Source organism: Perca flavescens, chromosome 16, assembly GCF_004354835.1.
Source record: "Perca flavescens isolate YP-PL-M2 chromosome 16, PFLA_1.0, whole genome shotgun sequence".
Classification (NCBI taxonomy): domain Eukaryota; kingdom Metazoa; phylum Chordata; class Actinopteri; order Perciformes; family Percidae; genus Perca; species Perca flavescens.
In genome coordinates, this window is record NC_041346.1 from 27,158,301 (window position 1) to 27,182,384 (window position 24,084).

At 40.4% G+C, this 24,084-nt stretch overlaps 2 protein-coding genes across 6 annotated transcripts in view; one reads left to right on the plus strand and one right to left on the minus strand.

Annotated features, from left to right (window-relative positions):
• cops4 (COP9 constitutive photomorphogenic homolog subunit 4 (Arabidopsis)) overlaps window positions 1-6,843 on the minus strand; it is a 26,633-nt gene extending 19,790 nt beyond the window's left edge. The window contains exons 1-10 of one of the 3 annotated variants that reach the window (XM_028600860.1): window positions 6,442-6,838; window positions 5,845-5,924; window positions 5,585-5,736; window positions 5,360-5,463; window positions 5,109-5,262; window positions 4,824-4,974; window positions 4,565-4,735; window positions 3,983-4,098; window positions 3,544-3,628; window positions 100-796 (exon numbers count right to left, since the gene is read on the minus strand). In XM_028600860.1, coding sequence (XP_028456661.1) covers window positions 663-796; window positions 3,544-3,628; window positions 3,983-4,098; window positions 4,565-4,735; window positions 4,824-4,974; window positions 5,109-5,262; window positions 5,360-5,463; window positions 5,585-5,736; window positions 5,845-5,924; window positions 6,442-6,515 — 1,221 coding nt within the window. In that variant the 5' untranslated portion in view covers window positions 6,516-6,838 and the 3' untranslated portion in view covers window positions 100-662. The other 2 variants (XM_028600862.1, XM_028600861.1) reach the window with 2 other exon arrangements.
• On the plus strand, window positions 6,484-23,090 carry lin54 (lin-54 DREAM MuvB core complex component). Of its 3 annotated transcripts, none has more exons than XM_028600858.1 (14): window positions 6,484-6,668; window positions 10,519-11,294; window positions 13,961-14,072; window positions 14,212-14,342; window positions 15,454-15,609; window positions 17,726-17,927; window positions 18,024-18,097; window positions 18,776-18,970; window positions 19,076-19,167; window positions 20,158-20,229; window positions 20,429-20,531; window positions 20,619-20,756; window positions 20,867-21,069; window positions 22,838-23,090. In XM_028600858.1, the coding sequence occupies exons 2-14, from the start codon at window positions 10,539-10,541 to the stop codon at window positions 23,028-23,030; spliced, it is 2,427 nt and encodes an 808-aa protein (XP_028456659.1). In that variant the 5' UTR covers window positions 6,484-6,668; window positions 10,519-10,538; the 3' UTR covers window positions 23,031-23,090. The 3 variants fall into 3 exon arrangements, with proteins under 3 accessions (XP_028456659.1, XP_028456658.1, XP_028456660.1); XM_028600857.1 differs by lacking the exon at window positions 6,484-6,668 and adding an exon at window positions 8,047-8,169; XM_028600859.1 differs by lacking the exon at window positions 6,484-6,668 and adding an exon at window positions 9,382-9,499.
• The last annotated feature ends 994 nt before the right edge of the window (window positions 23,091-24,084 follow it).

A 24,084-nucleotide genomic window follows, 5' to 3' on the forward strand; every position in this document is an offset into this window, starting at 1 on the left:
ATTTCATGACTTTCTCGTGTAAATGCTGATTTAAAATGTATAACATTCAAATTCATTATTTCTAAAGCACAAAAAAACTGAAATGACACGACCACGATGTTGAACAATTTCTCTCCGCTTTGAATTTAATTCTCGTTGCTGAATTTCCATGTGTGGACCGAGAAAGTTTTACATGACGCCATAAATCAACTTGACAGACATTGCTGTGTCATTATGTTTAGTTAAAAACAGAACAATGTGTTGGAACGCAAAATAAGCTTAAACAGACCAGTTGTTCCCCCTGCATGTTTCACTTCTTTTTGACCCTATTACATGTCAACTATCTGAATTAAATCACATCCAAATTTTTAACATAACAAGTAAATAATATAAAGCCACACCTAAACGTTACATTGTAATCCCCCCTGTGAATACATCTAGGCCAGATACAGATCTGAAATATTGAGAAACATCAAACTTGTTTCCGTTGTGGGCAAAAGTAATAAAACAAGTGTTCTCTGAAAATTCAAACAAGTGATGGTGATACCAGAGGCTTCTCCTTGGACGATTCCATTACTGGGACTGGGAAGTGGTGACCTTTTTGAGCAGGGAGACATCACTTCAGTACAGGCTGAGGAGAGAACAGTTTAGGGGATTTTATTTTTCTGGAGGGGTGCGGATGTTTACTGGGTCATCTGGGTTTCCATAGCCTGTGCTGCCCACTCTGGAGCAGCCGAACGGATCTTTTCTAGGAGGTTGTTGACTTGGAAACACAGAGACTGGATCTGTTTGTCCCAGGTAGGAAGGGCTTCACGGGCTGCCAGAGATAAAAAAAGAAAAGGGAATTAAAAAGCCATCAAATATATTTCAATTTTAATGACATGTGAACAACAAGTGTACTTGTTCAAACTCTATGTGTGACTTTTACTGCCCGGTCTATTACAGCTCTGCCCAGTTCCATAAGTGAGAAGTTCCTTTATGTTTGTTGTCATTCCAGTATGAAGAGGCTGCCCTCTACTGGCCGCAGATAGTTAGTTAGTTTGTTGATTCAAGTATCACTATATATAAAAAAAAATAATAATAATAAAATAAATAATAAAAATATATAATAAAAAATGATATAACTTTACATGATCAAAGGAAAACATTAGGTTAAAAAATATATATTCTATGCACAATTCTGTCGATACATAAATAAAAATGACCCAACATTATGGCCACGTTTCTACATGTTCAGGCAAGTATGCATCATAACGACTAGACTGTGAAGAAAAAAATGTGGATCAGTGTTTCCCAAAGTCCAAGATGACATCCTCAAGTGTCTTGTTTTCTCCAAAACTCAAAGATATTCAGTTTACTGTCACAGAGGAGAGAAGAAACTAGAACATATTCACATTTATAAGCTGGAATCAGAGAATTTTTACTTTTTCTTTCATATATATAAAAAAAAAAAAAAAAAAAAAAAAAAAAAAAAAAGGACTCAAACCGATAAATATTGAAATAGTTGGCAATTATGTGGCCGGGATGGCTCAGTGGGTAGAGCAGGCGCACGTATACTGAGAGGTGTATGTCTCGATGCAGAGGTCCAGGGTTTGAATCTGACCTGAGATGATTTCCTGCATGTCTTCCCCCTCTCTCTCCCAGTTCTCATCTAGCTGTCCTATCCATTAAAAGGCGGAAAAGCCCCAAAAAAATAATCTATAAAAAAAAAAAAAAAAGTCTGGAATTAATTTAATAGTTGGCAACTTATCAATTAAGCAATGCAGCTCTAAGTAAGATCATTTGAGTTCAACTTGAGTTTAACTCCTCCCAAATGTAATGAAAAGGCAGAATAAATGTAAATGTCAAATGATCTTTAATTTCCATTCTTTTTTTCTTTATAGTGCAGATTAGGGCTGGGCAATATATCAATATTATATTGATATGTGAGGCTAGATATCGTCATACATTTTGAATATTGTAATATCGTGATATGACCCAAGTATTTTCCTGATTTTAAAGGCTGCATTACAGTAAAGTGATGTAATTTTCTGAATTTACCAGACTTACTAGCTGTTTTATTATTTGCCTTTACCCACTTTAGTCTTTGTATCCACATTATTGGTGATTATTTATCAAAAATCTCATTGTGTTAATATTTTGTGAAAGCACCAATAGTCAACCCCACAATATTGCAGCAATATCGACACCAATGTATTATTCTACATCGCCCAGGTCTACTGCAGATTATTCTTACTTTGCCAGACCATCCCCCCCACTGCGGAGCGGTGGATAGTGTGGTCCACCACACAGCATTCTGGGATGGGAGAAAAATATGCGCTGGTTTATTGGCATTTCTTTAAACCAATTAGTCATCTTGGGGCGGTGCTAAGCGCCGGACGAAGCCGCTGCAAAATAGTGGTGCAACAGAAACCTCAGATTGGACAGATAGTCTAGCTAGCTGTCTGGATTTACCCTGCAGAGATCTGAGGAGCAGTTAACCATAGTCCTCACAAATCCACCGGAGGTTAGAATTCCAACAAAAAAGAAAGCGGAAGGAAACGGAAATCGGCGAAAACACATCCGGCGATTTTTCCTGCGGCACCGGAGCGATCCTGGAAGTGGAACGTCGAGGACAGAGACTAACTGCAGATGGAAAAAATGTGTTCAGGTTTTAGTTCACAGTATGTCTTGTATTTGCTTTCCCTTTTTATAATCTCTTCTCAGTCAGTTATGGTTGAATCTGTCACTACCAGGAGTGAGTTACGGACACAATGCTTATGTCTAGTCAGTGTAACACAACGGATCATAATGCCATGTCAGGCTTATGTTTCACCCTTCAAAAGGAACAGAGCTCGTTTTTCTCAGACAGAATGCCCCCTCTCTCTCATTAACAGGTCATGTTGCATGTACAAGTCTTCTCTCCCAGCAAAGGGGGGTTCAACCACCCTAGATGAGACTTGGACTCTCCCAAAAGGGATGAAAATAATAGCTTGGGGGGTACTGAATTTTTTATAATAAAATATAATGTTAGCCTATCCAAAATTGTATGTATTTAAAAGCAGTATTACCATCACGTACCAACAATTCAGGAAATAATCTAATGAAATGCGATTTTCAAACCCTTACTCCCCATTGGGCTGTACCATTTCTCTGGTACGTTCAGACTGTGTTCTTTGTGTTGCCGACTTAGCGACTTTGTTGCTAGATTTAGCGACTTTTCAAACCCTCCCGACAAATCTGCCGACTTTCTGTTGAAAAGACGCCAGTGTTGTCCGGCGAGCTCTTGTGGCCGCCAAAACAGTCTCCTCTCTCTTCTGTTGTGTGACTGAGGAGTAGAGCAGCCCCGAAGCTCACGGTATAATCCAAACACTGTATGACAGTGTCAGCCATTAGCATTAAAACATTAAGCGTTTAACTAAACCATCTTCTCCACATACTTCCTTTTTTTTTTTTACAAAAAAAAAAAAAAAAAAAAAATGAAATCTACAAATAATTTCCCATCATGGGCAATATTGTGTTTGCATTCGTGTTGTGTTGAAGTTCTATCTATCAAATGTGAAAACACGCTGGCTGTCAACTCACTCTCAAAGTGTACAATGCTGTCTATCTGGTCGATGAAGCCATTCATGCGTCCTTCAGTGATCATCTGGGAAGCGATTTTCTCAGCCTAAAACAAACAAAGGAGGCAAAACACCCATGAGAGAGAGACATCGTGGCTTGCAAACAAGCCAAGTGGCAGTTGGTCAAGGCCACACCCACACACTCCAATGTTATGCAATGTGTCTGAATGCATCACAAACAAATACATAGATTTTGATCAAGTTCAAGCAACTGAAACTAATTCCTCGAGCAAAAGCCAGATTGAGTACAGACTTCAATACAATTATTAAATCTTAAACTGAGAAAATGTATATTAAATACATTTTCCATTTACACACAGTGAAGTTATTTCATAGAGATTGTTTGCAGAAAAGGCTAAAAACAAAAAACACACAAAATGTGAATCATAGCGATGTGTCACCTTTGCGGGGGGGATTTCCAACAGTGCTCCTAGTTCTTCAAAAGTGATGTTGTTGTAGAGTTTGCTAGCAGACAGGAGGTTGTGTTCAATCACAGCTCTGTCAAGGATGCTGGAACCTGCAAGAGAGAGAACACACAACTTAAATGACATTCCAGTTTATTATTTTTGGACGGATTTAAGTCACTAAAATACGTGCCTCAATACTTCATAGCATATAACATACCACATCCTCAGCATTCAAGGTATAAAAGACGATACAAAAAATTTACTTCCAAAAGCTCAATCTGTGCACCATTACAGCTGCAATAAAACCAGAATGGGCCTTCATTCACTGACAGCATATGCCTCTATAATAGCCTAAACAGCATAAAAAAAAAAAAAAAAAAAAAGTGTGTAGTGAAGTACTGTAGTTTTTCTAGACACAACACACTGCATGGCACGCAGGGCTCATGCTGCCTACCGAGCAAATGTATCAGCTATCACCAGTTGAAGAAGAGCTAGTACGAATAAGAACATTTCGCCCCGGTGCCTACCCAACAACTTAGCAGCTCAGGCTGTGTAAAGCCAGTTATCTCCACTCACCATCCGCTGTGGTGGCTTTCTGGTGAGGCATCAGCATGGCAGCGAACTCCTGCAGCTGGTTTCCTCTGATAATACGGTCCAGGTACATCTTCTCCAGAATACCATAGGCAGCCAGCTGCTGACAGCGCTCGTCCTTAAAGAGAGTGGCCAACATACGGGAACGCTGTTGGCCTAAAAAATAAGCAATATTTTTGGTATGAGACACAAAGTTAGATTGCCTTTGAAAATGTAAACCTAAGCACAGAAGTCTTGGTGGTACCTGCAGAGGCCAGTATGGTGCAGTTTAGGGCATGTTTCAGTGCCTCCAAGCGTTCAGTCTCATGGACAATTGACTTATAAGACAGCTCGTTGTATCTTTGTGCAGCTTCAATGAACTTCCTCCTGAAGTCGAGGACTCTGGCATAGCACACCTAAGAAGTAAAACGGCATGAAACACTGATCCAAGCAACTACAGACATCATTTACTGCAAAGTCCCGATCATGTTTTATATAAGCACTTCGTCAATTGCAAAACTCAAGAGTAATGCAGATACAACATATGTACCTTATAGTGTATCTGCAGCTGCTCATTAGAGGACTCGTTCTGAAGCAATGATGCTCTGTTGATGTAGGCCTCTGCCTGCACTGGATCATCATCCTCTAAGTAGAGACGGGCAATTTTCAGGTACGTATCCAACTTATAGTCAACATTGTATTGCCTAAGGGAGGAAATAAAAGGGTATTTAAAAAGACCTTCAGAGGAAATATCACAAACATTAAAAGGTCAGGAAATAAATCTGCTAGTAGCTTACTTACTTCTGTCCTGTTTCCAAGGGAATACCAACTAAAACCTGCGCAGCATTTCTCCAGTCTCCCTCCTTTTCATAAATGGTTGCTAAGTGCTGTCTGATTGAGGCTACCTGAGGACGAGTAAGAACATCATTTACATGCTTTTAAATGAAAAGAATACTGATGTTTAACTGACTAAATGATCGACAACAAACACCCAGTAGGGATATGAGGGAGCGTGGGGGCATTTACCTGTTCCTCAAAGGAGATGACCCTCGGCTGAATCTTTTCCAAGGTGAAGTGATACACCGCTTTAGCTGTGGCGTCGGGCAGGTTGGGCAGATGCGTGCAGAAATCCGTGAGCAGTTGTCTCGAGATGACAAGACTGACATTTTCATTAACCACTGTAAAAGAAAGATAGAAATGTTGAGGTAAGGTGTCCTGTTTACATCCAAATGTACTAAGTATGTAGAAAAATACTGAGGAGCTAAAAGAATACAGGAACAGCATACTTGCTTCAACAAAGGCCTTCAAGGATTCCAGTTGGTCTGCATCTGTAAACTGAATGGCCTTCTCCAAAATTTGTCGATATCTGGAAAAGATTTTACAGGTTAGAAACTGCTGTTTAAAATGGTGGTTGATGCAACGGTAGTTTAACAGACCGAGATGTAAAAATGTTAAGTTTCAGTGCGCTGCATGGGAAGTAATTGTTACAATTGCATGTCAATAAAGCTATGTTGTGCCCAGCACTTGTTAACTGTGTAGCTAGTAAACAGTAACTGGATGCTAATATGATAACGTGCAATATAACGGTAACGTCCGTGTTAGACTCGCCGCTTTTGTGTCGCTTGAACGTGGTGTTACACTTTAAAGGAGAGTCTGTAAAATAAAGTGCTTTGACAGACCGTTACAAACAATTCACGTTTACCAGCTAGCTAGGTAAACGGCTGTATGGCTAATGTAGCTAAGTAGCTAACGTTAGCTTAGCTAGGTCTATCACAGCCAAGTCATTGCGAGCTAACAGTTACCGTGGCGCTTACTTTCTAAATTTGGAAAAGCATACGGCGTCAATTAGCGACTAATGTGTTTTTATAATTAGCGATACATACTTGGCAGCCAGATCTTTATGAGATCCAGTTGAATTCATCAGCTGTGCAAGCTCCTGCCTCACGTCGGTCGCCATTGTCGCCTGTCGAAGGGTCAACAACTCCGGCTTCCTCTGCCAAGAGCGGAGCGAGCCTTCCGGTCTCCGGGTCCCACAGAGCGCGAAGCTCGATCGGTCCTCCAGCCGAGCCGACAGCGAACAACCAACAGAGACGAACCGAAACGAAGCCAAGTAAAGTCCTGCGTTCAAAACTTGACTTACCGTAAACTACAAACGTATTACTAGCATCAACATTTACTTGAAGTTCCAAAAGTAAAATTACTACTCATTGTGCGGAATTGCCAATTTCTGAATTATGTTATATTGTTGAATTATAATTAGGCTAGTGGTGCATTCACGTGCACATCATTTTTAATATCGCAGCTGGTAAAGGTGGAGCTAATTTTACTCTATATCTTGCTGGGTATCTTAACCTATAATAATATATCATAATTTATTATTTTGATTTATATATTCTGACTCTGCAGAGTAACTAGTAACACGTGTTGTCAAATAAATGTATGGAATGAAAAGTGCAATACTTGCCTCAGTATGAATTTACTTAACCAAAATTGTACTTAAGTAGCCTACGGTACTTGAGTAAATGTACTTACTTACATTCCACCAGGGGCCCTTGTAGCAAAAACTATGGTAGGTTAAATGCTGTATTATTTCGGATACATAGAGGTAGTCTGAAACACCTTCAACAGAAACAAACGTAATATTTAGTGGCGCATGTAACATTTGGGAACGCATGTTTGTGTTTTATAAATTAATATTGATTAATAAATGGTTCCTGTGGCTGCAGGCAAAATATAGTGACGGTGATTCAGACAGTTACACCATGTGATTTATAATTAGATTTTTACATTCCCAGAGATTAATGTCATTGGTTTCAAATCTAGCCAAAGTAGCTGTAAATAAAATATGTGCTGGAAACACCATTTGATGCGTATTGCAGTGCACAAAATCAACTCTGCCAAATGCATGTGCATATGTGTTTCAATGAGTTATAAAGATGACTGCTTGGCAAAAGTCTTATCCTGGGAAAACTACAATGCTGACCTTGTTTAATTGTTGTTTTAATAAAAAACAATTGTCTTTAAATCAAATGTGAGTTCAAATCACAATACAACCCTGATTTACAAATAATAATACATTTACAATTAAGATATGCTTTTTATTTAAACATGGTTGCTTTCCTTCTTATTCTTATTTATGTTGCTATATTTGTAGAATTTACTTCTACTACGTAAGCCACTGAGATTTAATTTGTATTTATTAAATTTAATAAAATTAGAATTTAATGCATATTGATCTTCAGACAGTGTGCATGTTGTTGTTCTCTGTATGATATTGGGGGCCGTGCCTGTGTACTTGTATTTGTTTAGAACTTTGTTTTTTTAATGTCATTAGTTGCTATGTAAATAAATGTATAATTGTGCCTAAATATGCATACATAAATTACTAAAATTGTGGTTTTTAAAAGCTTCTGTAAAAAAAAAAAAAGCATCATATTGTTGGTGAAGCTGCGCTGTACCTTTAAGAATGACGTAACCGTGACGTAGCACGCGGAGGGCGTGGTCGACTTGTGAAATGTCAGGGAGGAATGGCGCTAGGCGCGGTATTTTGAACAATCGCCTTTTCCTTTCCTCGTTTTATCTGGAAACGTTGCCCAGCGTCAAAATCTTGGGTAAGCGTTACTATATGTTGACCCATTCCTGGGTTTGCTACAATGCATCCAGTAGAAAGCCGCGCACTTTAGGAGTGTGCTCAATGTTGAGATATAATGTTGTGCTAGCTAGCTTGGGTTAGCAAGCTCAGCAAGTTTGCTAGTACAGTTGTCCTGCCCGCTGGTCTGGTTTGATGAGGCTGATTATGAAGATGATAGCCATGGTTAAACACAAATGAAGAGCACACGGGCCAGGATATTCCCTGGAACTGATCCATTACAGCGTTGTGTGTACTGACAGAAAGTTTGGCGTGTACTAACAGACAATTTAATGACAGATATGGTGCAAAAATCATGCTATGTTACTGCGTCCGCAAAAGAAAAGTAAAAAAAACATGAGACGCGTATTGACAGTAGTTTTAATGGGGTAGTAAAGCGACTTCTGCACAATATCAAAAGGGACTTTATAACCATAATACAATACCACAAAAAACGGTCCCTTCTGGGAATACTGTTAAAACATTACAAGAGCACAAGTTAACGTTTTTACCTTTGCGTCCACCCGTTTCCATATTACTAGTAAAGCTCATATTATATTATCCCTAACGTTATAGCATTACACATATGATACATACTTGTGGAGTTTTGCACATCCCTGATCAATATTTGTGCACACCGTGCACTAAACCATACAGATTATATCTCACGTTACTCTGGTTTCGAAACTGATCTTGTAAGTGTTGGGTAAAAAATAGGACTAAAATGTGTAATTGATAACTGGTTAGGCCACGCTAGCGTGACAAATAGCCTATAAAACACAGGCTATACATGCCGTTCGGTTACCTATAGATTTCTAGGTGCAATTCTATGAAGTGCATCGTCGGACCTAAAATGTTGTAATTCAGATGGACGTCTCAAGTGACAGGAGGAATTATAGAAGGCTAGCATTGTTTACGTTGTCAGAGTCTGCTAAAAGAGTTTGTTACTTGCTAAAAGCCCACAGTTACCAGCAAGTATCATCTTCAGCTCTCGTGTATTTTGGCTGTTGTATTTTGTTGTGGATAAGTTGTTTAACTTAATGCAAATAATCAATAGATTCCCTCATTCTCAATAGCTTAGTGTTAGCCAGAGAGCTAACAGAGTTGATGACGAGGTAAAAATGGCGGATCTTTCGAAATCCAACCCCGGCCTGAAATAGTAACGCAACCAGCTTGTCGCTTTTTTCCCTAACCCTTTGCCCCAACTGGGACCACTTCTGTGGGTGTTTTAACATAAATGAGTGCAGCGCAGCTCAGTTTCTTTTGGTCACTTTCATCCGAGGGACGCGAAAACAAAGAGCAGTTAGCTGTGTGTGAGTATTTTGGTATGGGGAGGGTAGGGTTCATATGTGCGTTCTAGTGGATTAATGTTGAGGAGAGTGCTGCAGGACAAAGATACGCCTGAGATGATCGCTGCGGCCTAGCGAACCCAGCATCAGCTGTCAGGCTGTGTCAAAAATGAGGGGAACTCAAACGTGGCTCATGTGCACCTCTCCATTGATTACATCTCACGCGATTACTGAAAATTAATAAACGGGTAGCTGCATAAAGTTATCATACCATAGCATTTTGCTGTGAATACGGCTAACTCGCTAGCTTTAATTGCCTTGCTTGTTTAGCAATTATTTATAAAATTATTATTTTTCTTTGCAAAGCTTTTTGCAAGCACACTGCATTGTTGTCCAGTTACGCATATTTGTTAAGTATGTAAAGCAATAAACCATCAATTAATAGTGTGCATTTTTTTAATAGTACAATTTGTTTATTGCAATTTAAATGCAATCACCAAGTGTAAAGTAATCAACATATAGTCTGTGATATGGAGTGTGCATCAGGCATCATGATGCATCTAGTACAGTAAATGCATACGTCCTAAATCCGGTTAAAATAATTGATTGACTTTAAGGATTAAACACAAAGAAGAGATGTTTTTTAAAAAGCTTCCAATCAGGGTTAAACATGAGCACCATCCACATGCTGGTAAAACCTGCAAGTGGCTGGTAGATTTGTCTCACTCATCAGCTCTCCCAAAAAACAATGGTAATCTATTAAGTGGCAGTTAAAATTTGAACATTAACCAGCTATTTTGCTGGTGGATGAAAAAGTTCATTTTGAACCCTGCTTTCAATGTATTTAGCTACAATTATATGTGGGTGCATGTAAAAGGTACTGTCTGTGTATGCATCTCAGGCCTGTGTGTATTGTGTAACACCAACGGAGTGTAAACATGTAATTAATTAAAGTATGTCTTCTTCAGTTCAAAAATGTGCATCTTTGAAACCTTTTACAGCCTCAATGAATATTTATCGCATTGTTCTTCCTTGATTAACAGAGAGCTGAGACTTTGCCAGCATGGATGTGGTGTCGCCAGATCTCAACAGCCTCCTTCCTGATGAGATCATGGATACTGAGGCCATAGAGGACATCCCTCACTCCCAACCCGACAGCACCTCGGTCCAGTCAGAGCCCAACGATGACACACCGGTCCCGATGGAAACGGATACACCCGCGGCTTCAGAAAATTTGAGCCTCTGTTCAAATGTCACTTCAACAGAACACACTCAGGCTCTCACCACGTCCACCGCCACAGACACCATACTCGGCGTCAGCTCCGGAAGTCAGCTTCCGATGTCAATTTCCACTACATCGTCATCCCTTCTTACCCTCAAACCAGGGATGGCTACTTCCATAGCCGCTACCAAAACTACAGATAGTTTGACTGGGACTAGTATCTCTACAGGTGGATTACAGAAGTTAACGGCTCCGTTTACCATCTCTGCTGCAAACCACCAGATCATTCTCAACAAGGTGGCCTCGTCTCAAGCCACAGAAGCAGCAAAGTCGGCAGGTACTCAACCGCAGGTCATCAAGCAGGAAGGACAAAAACTTTTGGTTACAGCAATAGGAAAGTCGGGGCAACCTATAGTGCTGCAGTTACCCCACACAGGCAGCAAGCCTGGCATTTCACAGATGTCAGGAGACCCCAAATCTCAAGCTCCACAGTTTAAAGTGGTGACTATTGGTGGGAGGTCGGAGCTGAAGCCAATGATGGGGAGTGCTGGCAACCAGATGACCACGTTACAGGCCCAGCAGCTGAAGACCTTACAGGTAACATTGTTTTGTGTTAAAGTGCCATATTTGAACAAATTGATGTTGATATTATTTGACAATTTAATTGTGTAAGCATCTCATATTTTGCCACACATTAGTGTTAAATTAATATGCAAATTTTAGCAATACGATTGAACACATGGTTAACAAAGCTAGAAAGCATTGTAATAAGACATGACAGGCTTTTTTAGACTGGATTTCATTTTTTTTTTCTCCATCCAACAGCTGTTCCAACGAGTAGACATTAATGTGGGCTTTGATGCCCAAAGATAACACCAAGAGTTGAGACTGTGTGTGCGTGTGTGTGTGTGTGTGTGTATATATATATATATATATATATATATATATATATATATATATATATATATATATATATATATATATATATATATATATATATATATATATATATATTTTTTTTATTGGCTTTTTTTTCCTGGCTCTCCTGCTGGGGGTAGGTAGATCAGAAAGTAAAAAAAATAAAACTTATTTGCATCTGAGTTTCTTACTCAAAGCACAGATTTGGTGTTGGAGAAGAGAGAGGAGCAAAAGACGTGTAACCTCAGTGAGGAAACTAGACAAACAACTTCTCGTCCAGTGTTTGCTTCTCTGTTATTTTTGTCTACTGTCTGTAGTCAGAGGCCTGTCAGTCAGATTGAAAAACAATCGACTATCTTATGTTTACTTTTTTTAATTGTGGCAATATGACACATAGAGTTTTTTAGATGATGAACAAAAGACAAAACTAGCTATATTTTGATACATGCATAACAATGTACAAATTGTAAACAAGAGCTGGACAGTCAAGTTCAGAAAGGTATTAAAATAAAGCAATAATGCTGATTTTGTCAAAGCATAAATCTGAGAATATGTACAACTAAGGTCAAAGTTAATACATGAAATAAATCAAAGTTAGTTATTCTTAATACTGAGTACTATGTTATAAATTGTGCTAAAGGGCCTTTTCACTATTTGTGTAGAGTTCTGTCTGTTTCCATATGTTTTTTCAAGGCACAAGTACACTCCTGAGTTTAATTAAAGCTGCAAAGATGAACATACTCTCCCATTTTCTGACATTTTATAAACCAAACAACTAATCAATTATTGGAGAATAATCAACAGATTAATAAAAAATAATCGTTAGTTGCAGCTCTGTTGTTAATATTAAGAGGGGGGTATTTGAGGTATATACATTTGCCTAGGTATCATAAATCTTGAGTGACCATCAGGCAGTCGTAGCTGTTTGACCACAAATTGTGACGGCCATCAGTATCCCATGCCATGAATATTCATTAATCTCCTTTGAAGTCAGGCAGAGAAATTAGCAATGCACGGATCTGATACACTTGTGCTGATACGATCCAGTTCATTGTTATTTATTTAGTGGATCAGATATTACTTACCTACCTACCACACACTGGAAATTAGAGCTGCAAAGGTTAATTGATTAGTTGTCAACCATTAAATTGTGCGCAAAGTATTTTGATAATCGATTTGACTTTTTTTTTTTTTTTTTTTTTTTTTTTTTTAAAGATTAGTTTTTTGTGCTTTTCTGCCTTTTTAATTTTTCACAGGACAGCTAGGTGAGAAAGGGGAGAGAGAGGGGGAAGATATGCAGGAAATAGTTGTCTCAGGTCGGATTCGAACCCTGGACCTCTGCGTCGCGGCATAAACCTCTCAGTATATGTGCGCCTGCTCTACCACTGACCCAACCCGGCCACGTTTGGGTCATTTTTTTAAGAAAAGAAGTCTTAAGTTCTCGGATTCCAACTTCTTGAATGTGAATATTTTTTTCTCTCCTCTGTGACCTTAGACTGAACATCTTTGGAAAACACTGATTGACTCTTTTCACCATTTTCTGACATTATATAGACCAAACAAATAATTGATTAGATTAAATTATTGGGCTCAGTTAAGTATGCATATTCAGTGTTTCCTTTTAGGATTATTTATTTATTTTTTATTTTTTCCCAGCCGTGAGGGCAGGTGTCTCCGAACAACAACCCCGCGCCCTGTGCCCCGCCGCCAAATGTTTTACGTATGAAACGGAACTGACGCTTCACTGTAACACAAACAAATATTTATTCACCTCTATTCACGCACAAACAATGAGGCATATTTTCAGTTGTGATTGAACTGTATTTTTTGAGGAACTATAGGGCACTTAACATCATACAGGTCTACACTTAGAACGGACCCACCGCCGTGACGTTTTTGGTGGAGCTGTTCGTTTAATAGTCGACTCGGGAGAAAGCGAACGTTTTGACCATAAACTCCATCAACACAACACTATGTGGAGTTAAATTGGACAGGCCCAATAACCTCTGAATAGTTCTACTGGTTGTTAAATTGCAATGTCAGCGGGAGCGTGCATTATGTCAGCAGGATCTAAAAGGCAACCGCGACTACATTTTTTTTGTACAGCCCTGTTTCTGATACTGTGGTGGCAGATATTTTGCCGTGGCGGGCCGCCACTACAAAATCAACATAGAGAAAACGCTGATATTTAAATCAACAAGATGAAAGAAAACTCAACAAAACAAGCTAGAAGATACTAGGAGCTGTAATTTAAGATTTAACTATACATCACTTCACTGTACATGAATTGTGTTAATTAAAAACTCAACTGTGAATAGAATCCATCTTTCTGAATATCTCCACAGATTGCTAAGAAAACACCGACATCCTCCGCTGCGCCGATAAAGTTTATCATCACAAAAACGGTTAACAGCAAAGGTCTGAGTCCTCAGACAACAGTGTCTCCTGTTATTGCGGGTAAGTTTATATGCATTAAGAGTTCCACTGCTGGTTTGTTTTGTCAGTAACGTCAAGACTCCACAGTTTTTATGTCTTTTCTAATGCCCTTTCAGTTGTAAAGACATGTTTTCTCAAATCTTGTTCCATGTGGTCATAGGACGGGCCCTCACACAGAATTCCCCAGTGATGCCCCCGAGGACGATCACTCTGTCTGAGTCCATCAACACTAGTTTACAAAGTATCTCCGGCAAAAAGATTGCTATCTCGCCCCTTAAGACTCCCAGCAAGGTAAATTTATAACGGATTAGTTTTCACTGTCTTTCCTGTTATGTTGGTGTAGTGTTTCGTACATAGTTTAATAAATTAATTCAAATGGTCAAGATGGTTGTAACAATTGGCTCGTACGAGATGAGCCAGGTCTGGGCAGAATCGACCATGCACACGCGGGCAACGATAACCTCACGAGATCGAGGCGGCCACAGGTTTGAGAGGCAGGCGGCGCAGTTGCTCTCCACCGACTGAAAGACCCAGGCGGGAAACGCCTGCCTCTCAGCTGATTGGTTCAGAATCGACTCAACGTGATGCCGTTTTTTTATATAAACTTTTTATTGTTTTTGAATTGGAGGGATTTTAATTGCTTTTTGTCTTGACTTTTAGTTGACGTTTAGAAGTCAGAGAGACTAAATCCCTTCAGATTGTGGATCGTCTACAGTCTGTTGTTTATCAACATCAGCAACAGATCACATGTAGAGCATTTTGACAGCTACTCTGTCTTAAGAAAAACAACTGGAGACTGCTACAAGCTGATATATGGGTCTGATAACATCTTATTCAATCGGAATCGGACCTAACAGGAGGCGAGTGTTTCTGTGACTTCCTGTTCAGCCTGAAGGCTGCTGGAAACTGTCCGACTCTACCGCGGCTTTTTGTCACCGCCCCCCGGCTGCTGCTGCCTGCTCTCGTCCACTTTACAGGCGAGGCGCAGCTCATCTCGAACGAGCTTATTTTGACTTGTGGCAGAGAAAGTACAGGTGTCATGAATAACCTTAACGATGTCGGGCAGCCAGTATGCACAACCCCAGAGCATGGAACACAGCAATCATTAATGTTATTGTATACACCTGTGTTTGCCAGGTCAAAATATCGCCTTAAGGCTACTTTTCAGCAGTGTTTTCATTCAGTTTCTGTCAGCACATGCAGCATTGATTCTTGTCTGCTTGAGAACTCAATTAGCAGTCACCTGTGGCTTTATGCATTACACAACACCCCGAACTTTAAGGTTGTTATTGATATGTGTGGGCCAAATATTAATATTAGTGAGAGAATATTAATATTTTGATCAGGTCAGTAGTTTGGGACTGATCAGGCTGCATTCTCGTTGTCTGTCTGTCTCTGCCAGGTGACGGTGGTATCTGTTGCTTCCCCGACCTCCAATGCCACTCAGAAGTCAGTGGCGCTGCCTGTGAATGTAGCACTCGGCCAGCAGATCCTCACAGTCCAGCAGTCCACATGTGCATCTCCAGTCAAGGTGGCCACCAGCCAAAACACAACACAGGTGAGATCGACCTGCTCGCTGTTTGTCAGTGAGGATACTTTTAAAAAAACAACTGCTCCTGCACTGCCGTACCACGGTCACTCTAATGTAGGAAAGACAGCACACCGTCTGCTCTCTCAGAATGTGCAGTGTGTCACAATACAAGTGTGTTAAGAAGTAGAAATGCAAATAACTTGAGTTAAATAATAAAAATCTGGTCTAAAAAATGTCAGGGAAAGGTTGTCTTTATATTGCTTGTTTTTATATATTCTGTTGACAATTAAAGAGCAGCAGATCCTCACAACTGAGATGCGGGATCCAGAGTATGTTTGGCTTAAATGACTGATTATCAAAATCGCTGCAGAAAAATGTTGTGTCGATCGATTGCCTAATTGTATTGCCTCTACTTGTAAGTTTAAGACTCGTCAACAGCCATAAACACAGTGCCACGCTATGGCTAATACATTTTAACTAAACAGTTTGCACCATAAAGCATCATAATGAAACATGTAAGTGAAAAACACAGATTTATCTGTTTTTTGTTTGTTTGTAGCCGAGTCTCCTGACAGTTTCAGTCTTTTGCTTTGTGTGCATTACCATTGACTGTGATACATGGTAGGGATGGGCATGATTACTCGACGATCGATAATTGATTTATTAAGAATTTTGTCGATCACGTTAATTTGTTATCGATTAAACTAATGCTGGTTGCGTCGTGTGAGTCTTGAAGCAATTAAATGAATTTCACAGTGTGGCAGCAATTAAACATTTTACCACCTGGGGGCAATATTTGACTCCATACTCAGTTACGGCTGCGAGTTTCCTTTCGATTTCAAAAGTAATCATGAAGAGGACACGGCGGAGTGTGGCGTGGGACCATTTTGTTAAAAAAAAAAAAAAACTTTGTTCACTGCAAACACGGAGATGCCGTGTATGAGTACAACACGGCCACGACTCAAATGATGTAGCCGACCACTAAACAAAGTGCACCCGACCCTGGTTAATGTCGGTGGCGGCCGCGGTGCATCCTGCTCTCAGTCTCAACCTAACATAAACTCATAAACTCGGCGTTAGCACGGAGGGGCTGCCATGCACAACGAGCACAGAAAATTACCCAAGTTCATTGACATGGATATTGGAACCAGCATATCACATTTCGTCACGACGTACCATCACCAGACTGGTAGAAACTCACTACGAAGAACGGAATAAGGTCCCCCGGGCTGGCCCAGTTAGCGCGGAGGTACCCGTGCGTCCCGGCAACGCGGCTGGACTGACTGTCACCAGGTAGTGGTCGCGTCTGACCCCCACATCATGTCACCATGCTTATGTTTCTCAACACACCTCAGTAGACTGGTGCAGAAGTTGTGTCTGAGTTAGCCTACTGGTTATTTTTGTCCCGTGCCTTGGATAGTTTTGAGTTACATTTTGACAAAACCTGTCAGATCTAAGTATTATGTTTTTGGTTAAGTTATTATTTAATATAATTCTTTTTATTTATTATTTTGGAACAAACGAGGGTCTCTGCTTAAGAGCACCGCACCACCGCGCATATATCTATTATATCTATATAATCTATATCTATAACTGCCACAAGTTGTTCTTCTTGTAATTAAGATCTCATCGAGGAAAAACACGCTGTATTTTTGTGTTTTCATTGCATTTTTAATTCATGAAATTAAATAAATAATGAATTTTAATATAAAAATATTAATGATTAATTGATAGTTGATTGTTAATCGACTAAAAATGTAATCGAATGCCCATCCCTAATACATGGTGCAATGTGTTTGAAAAAAATAGGTTTTTATTACTTTAATTTTTAATTAGGGAAAGATATCAAGACATAAAAACAGAAATTGCTTCTGTGCTGTTTTTAAAGATGTACCTATTTACAGAGCATACATTTGAATCGTACTTCTTTTCTATTCACACTGTTATTTTCATATTTTGCACTCGTGGCTGAAGGAGGCAGAGCTAACGAAGCCTGCATCGAGGTGGCCTCGTTTAAGTGGAAATCTGTCACGTACTTTGACGTTTGAAGATTTAGCCTGACTCATACACCCTTTCATGCAAAGTTGAATTTTCCCTCCAGTCGTTTTGACTTAACGCTCATGTTGCGTCTGAACATTTTCAGAACATCAAACAAGTGCAGTCTGTGGCTGTGGGCGGAGTCGGTGGCTCTCAGTTCAAGACCCTCATCCCACTGACCAGCCAGCCGAATGTGCAGCAGATTCAGGTCCCGGGGAGCAGGTTTCACTACGTCCGCCTCGTCACGGCAACCACAGCGAGCAGCGTGGGACAGCCCAGTGGTCCCAGCACCAGCTCTTTACAGACAGGTGACACTTTGATAGCTGTGTTTTTTCTTGTAACCAACCTACACGGCACTTGTGGAAGCTCTTCTGTAGGGACTTATGCTTGTTAATGTCCCACAGCTAAACCTATGGTGGTCAGTACAGGAGCAGTCAGGATGTCTGTCCCGATCGTCCCAGCACAGACCATCAAACAGGTAACTTTGGTATTCTGGAAATGCTGCGTATGTTTTAGGGTTGCACGATGTTGACAAAATGTGATATTGCGATATTGATTATGAATATTGCGGTATCGATATTAATTTAGATATTTTTAAACGTATGTCAAATTACAAAAGTTATGGGAAAACGCATCAAAATAGATTTATAACAAATAAAACAAGGTTTATTTCACGGGGACGGGACATGTTTTACTGGTTGGACAGAATAAAATAAAGAGAACAGGACACTACTTTTCTTTCGCTTCACTGATTCGTTCCGTTGTCTATTTCTTCACTTACACGGTCACTCTCTCGAAATATGCACACATGTGGTACACTCCATACCCCCATAGTGTTTGTCACGTAGTGGACCCGTGCACTGACGTGTACTAACGTGCAAGTGGCGTGGTAACTGGCCAACGAAATGATGATCATTACAGCGTTTCAAGCGGGCTCTAAATCGGACACAACTAAGCCACACAGCGAACGGACGGGACGCAGCGCTCCACAAAATATTGCATACTCACTGCGACACTTTTGATATAATATTGCGCAATGTGATATCGCGATAATGATATTGAGTCGATATATCATGCACCCCTAGTATGTTTGTTCAAGCATTTTTTGTATGTGAAGTGTCTCTTGAGCTGCATTCATGGATTGTATTCCCTGTAGATGGCACCTAAACCCTTAACATCAGCAGCCGTAGTAACCACCACTCAGACCCAGCAACGCCTCATCATGCCTGCCACTCCACTGCCCCAGATCCAGCCCAACTTCACCAACCTCCCTCCCGGCACCGTGCTGGCCCCAGCTCCAGGAGGCGGGAACGTCGGCTATGCAGTCGTGCCAGCACAATATGTCACACAGGTTAGTGGTGTTTTCGTGTGTGTGTGTTTTTTTTAATTTTTTAATTTTTAATTCGCTACTGTGTATTTTAAGCTTGTGTTGTGTTATCTGCCTCTCCTCCTGTAGCTCCAGCAGGCCCCATTTGTGACCCTCGCCAGCAGCTCTGGTTACCCCACGTCCACTGCTATCCAGACTCAGGCCAGATTGCCACTCAATGGGTAAGGAGGGACATGAAGGCACCTCTTGTAAGATGTGGAACAGACTAACTGAATCCTTTTTTTTTTTTTTTTATAAATAAAATGAAAACTATGTGAGAAACTGTAGTGTAATATAAAATGGGCTTAATGGAAAAAGTCCATGCCTACTTGAACTGATATAATATATTTTGTTTTAAATTTTTAGGGCTGCACAATTTCTTTTTTTATCGCCATCGGTATATCAACCGGCACAATAAACACATTGTGAGAGGCTGTGACACTCAAGGTTTTTTTTTTTTTTTTTTATTTGAAAGAAAATATCAGTAGAAAACTGTACTTTAAATTGTAACGGTCATTCTTTATTAGGTGGTCCTGTTTATATAGATTGTTCTATAAAAGAGTTCAAAGAACTTCCTCTTTTGTTTTAAATCCAACAAGCAATTTGTTGTACTTTTAGCAGAATACTGAAAGCAGCAGAAACGCCAAACTGAGTACACTTTGATATCTGTTTATTTATTGCGAGTAATATTATCGCAATATTCAACAAAGTTATTGCATATTTTACTCACACTTTATCGTGCAGCCCTATTTTAGTTTGTATTTGCCAAAAGGCTAACTGTGCTTAAAAAGTGGTCTTCCTAATCTCTAATGTGACACTATAGTTATTCTTTCAATTATTGAATAATGACTACATTTTGGGAGATGTAAAGAGCAGTGACAAATATGTGTACGGTTTGCTATAAATGTAACAGCCATATAGGGTCACTCATTCAATATCGGGTCTTTAATATTGGACCCACTTGGTCCAGAATATAATGAACACATTTTACTAAATGCAATGAGACTTTTCAGCGCTTATTTCTACGTCCCATATTTTCTGATAAAAAAACAAAAATTGAAAATGGGTCAATTTGACCCAAAGTCAACACAAGGGTTAAGTCAGCTTATTATTGCTTTGTTGACTGTGCGTTGATTTAATTTAAATCCTAACTAATATTAAATGGCTCACAGCTTGTCAACAGCAGAATCGACCTCAAGACCGAGGAAACCTTGCAACTGCACCAAGTCGCAGTGTCTCAAGCTGTAAGTATGACTGTGGTTTAGACTTGTTTACCGTTGGCTTTCCTAGTGTTGCATTTCTTTGACAAAAGTATGTAGATATAGGCTGATCTGATCAATGTACTGTAGTCCTCTTCGGTTTGTTTGGGGAACAGTAAGATAAAGACTAACTCAGTCTTTTAAGGCACTTTTACTAAGTAGAGCTCTGTTTTTCTCCCCCTAGATACTGTGACTGCTTTGCAAATGGAGAGTTCTGCAACAATTGTAACTGCAATAACTGCTTCAATAACTTGGAACATGAAACGGAACGTCAAAAAGCTATAAAGGTAAGGTGGAGGTTTCTACATGTGTTATTGGACTGAGTGGCTTTCCTGTCCACAAAGAAGAATCAAGGGGGAAATGTGTTTTCACAGACGTGTCTGGAGCGCAACCCAGAGGCCTTCAAACCTAAAATTGGAAAAGGCAAAGAAGGAGAGTCAGACCGTCGACACAGCAAAGGCTGCAACTGCAAACGATCCGGCTGCCTGAAGAACTACTGCGAGTGTTACGAGGTGGGTTTTCTCTCACTGTGTTGTTGGCAGTTTTTATAGAATTGTTAAACCCGGTTTGTCGCTTTCTTGACTGTTTATAGTTGTATAATTCCTTTTGTTTGACCCCGAAGGCGAAGATCATGTGCTCGTCCATTTGTAAGTGCGTTGGCTGCAAGAACTTTGAGGAGAGCCCAGAGAGGAAGACACTGATGCACTTGGCTGATGCCGCAGAAGTCCGGGTACAGCAGCAGACCGCCGCTAAGACCAAGCTGTCGTCGCAGATCTCCGACCTGCTCATGCGGACGACGCCGGTTATTTCAAGTGGAGGGGGCAGGTACTGTAACCCCTTTCTCTACACGACAATAAGTTACAGAAGCACTGGCGGAGGAAGCATTTAAGGCACGTTAAGATGTCTACACTACAACTTCCTGTTGGGAGAGCGGTGGAGACAACTCGGAGGAAGCGCGACCCCTGGTGCACCGCTCAGAATTCCCGCCGAGCGCTGCGCTCAAACTTCAAATTATTTCAACTTTAACCTCGGTTAGGGTTTGGTATCATTTGGATTTTTATGATTCCGATGCTGAACCGGTACTTTTAAAATGATTTTAATTCCTAAACCGAGTGTTGGAAAAAAATGACATCAAAGATGTAATCTGTTTACTATCAATCCCGTGCAGTGAATGGTTAATTTGCTTTTACGTCTGTTTTGGTGAGCCCAGAGGGATAATGTGGCATTTTAAAAGTAGCTCTACATTTACGGTAGCTAGCTAACGGTAGACTACAGAGAAAGTGTGATATTTTTACGTCCGTTTCGGAGCGACCGAGGGAAAATGTTTCAGTCGACACGTTAAGTGGAACCGAAATGTTTGTTCTAATCCGGTCCGATTCCTCTGTGCCCTACCTCACGGTTTTACCCCTGATCGTGAGTAGCTGGCTTAACAGACCGTAAGAATTTTGACCGATTTTTGAATCCGTTAAACGGTTAAAAACAATATTAACACAAAAATAAAGTCAATGTTTTTTGCATGACGAATAAAAAATAGGCTATACACTAAATGTCTTATAACGACCAGTTCACTTGCTGCTGTTAACTTTGCGCTACCAAGTTGCATTTTAAGCTCCCTTTTTCTGTTAAGTTCGTGACTCTGCTGGACGGTGCTCACAGCGGAGAGTTACGTGACACGTGCCACTATATACTGTAGGTCTGGCGGGTGAAATCAGCTGCCCTACACACAGAGCACGCCAGGCTGACACACAGCTGGTGGAAGCGGTGGAGACGCCTCTGGCTACACAGACAGCTGCGGACTTGTGGACCGGCACAAGCCACCAGGAAAGAGGCTGCATGTATCTAGGACAGTACCCGCAACATCGTGGCTGCGTGACCGGTACAAGTCCACAGCTGTCTGCGGACGCGAAGTGCCGGTTGGGGGGAAGTCAAATAGTATTGCTAAAATCATCATTTATGTACATTAGGATTATATAACTGATATATTAACGGAGTTAAGTCTGTGTAGCATGACTGTAACTCACCACCTCCGTTAACCGATGATAGCTGATGACATGAAGGATGATGACATGGCATGGTTTTATGTCAGTTAGCCTAATGGCTGGTTTGATTTGCATTAAGAGATGATCTTATGGAAAGTACCTCATGCCACTTGTGAGATATGGTGAAGGGTATGTGATGATGTGAGGCTATTTTAATTCCAAAGGCCAAGGGAACTTCAGGATGCATGATATCCTGGATCCATGAAATAACTGGCCTTTAAAAATAAAAACATCTGCCTTCCTCTATAGAAATTTAACATAGGGGTGTACTTACTTATGTCCCCTGTATTTTAAGGAAGAACATTTATGTATTTACGATACATTATTCATTCACAAAGAAAATTGGTGTCCTTAAAGGTTGGATTTTTCCTCAAATTCTTTTTATTTTTATTTTATTTTTTTTTTGAATTCCTCCTTTTTAGTCGACTTTAGCATGAGACTGAGTTAAGTCTGTGTAGCATGACTGTAACTCGCCATCTCTGTTAGCAGATGATAGCTGATGAAGAACATGAAGGATGATGTATTTTCTAACCTGCATTTCTTTTTACCCGCAGGATGCCATATACGTTTGTAACAAAGGAGGTGCTCGAAGCAACGTGCGAGTGTCTACTGGAACAGGCCAAAAAGGCGGAACAGCCTCAGGTGGAAGCAGAGAGGATGATCCTGGAGGAGTTTGGACATTGCCTCATGAGGATAATCAGCTCGGCGGGGAAAGCCAAAGCAGACTGTGCCTCCATCAACTGCTAGGCCGAGCACTCTGGCTCTCTCCGCCCTCTTAACCCGAGCCCAGCTGTGGGGGGGCGGGCGAGAGGCAGGGATTACTATGCACTCCCTGTCTCAGACCCCCCGCGGGGGTTGTCTCCCTCATCAAAAAGGCAGAACGATGGCCCAAAAGTAGATTCCCCTACCTTGGGCGAGCTAAGGCCAGCTGGAATAATAAACATGGAACAGTTGTTCGCAAACTGAAGGACAAATGGACAGAGCACCCCGCCTCTGATGGACTTTCAAAGCTGTTCTCACACTTTGTTCACCTGGCTGTCATGGACAGAAATGACTCTGAGCAAGACAGTGCAGGGATTTAAACGTTTCTTCACTTTATTTTCCCTACAGGGGCCCTTTTCAGACCGGTTTGTGTTCTCCAGACTTTTGTTCTTCTATTTTATTCTATTCTATTTTCTTTTCTTTTTTTTGAGGATTTTGGAAAAGAAATGCCTGTAATTTTGATGTAATCATTTGTGCTTACAGTAGACAAACAGAACATGTATCTTTTGATATTTATTTTGACAAGTATTTGTAATCATTGTGAGCGCTAATATTGTGTGGCTTATAGTGCCGCAAACTATTAATTATTAACTAAGGCTAGGCTAAATTGTTTCAATAAAAAATGAGTAGGGGTGCTCCTTAGCTTTATCCCTAAAGGTAATTGTAAGATGACTGCACACACATAATTAATTATGCGCGCGCACACACACCCACTCAGAGCTTTGCTCAGAATAGTTGGAACATGGCTAGATTGGCGGAGGTTTGTTTTCTGTGTTATCAGTTACAGTGCTTACTGTACATTAAATACACCATTAACAATTGAGACCTATACGACTTGTTAAATGATGTTCCAAACTAGAGGCAAGCAGGTTAACTTAACGCACGTAGGGCTGCAACTAACAATTAGTCTCAGTTGATTCTTTTCTTGATAAATTGATTAGTTGTCTATAAAATGTCAGAAGATGATGAAAAAAAAAAAATGTGGACGAGTGTTTCTCGAAGCCCAAGATGACGTCCTCAAATGTCTTGTTTTGCCCAC

Bases quoted from the DNA above. Each gene is read 5' to 3' on its own strand.
- lin54 (XM_028600858.1), top strand. From the start codon at position 10,539: ATGGATGTGGTGTCGCCAGATCTCAACAGCCTCCTTCCTGATGAGATC. The intron at 18,971-19,075 runs GTTAGTGGTGTT...CTCCTCCTGTAG, and splicing joins CAGCACAATATGTCACACAG to CTCCAGCAGGCCCCATTTGT. The intron at 19,168-20,157 runs GTAAGGAGGGAC...AATGGCTCACAG, and splicing joins GCCAGATTGCCACTCAATGG to CTTGTCAACAGCAGAATCGA.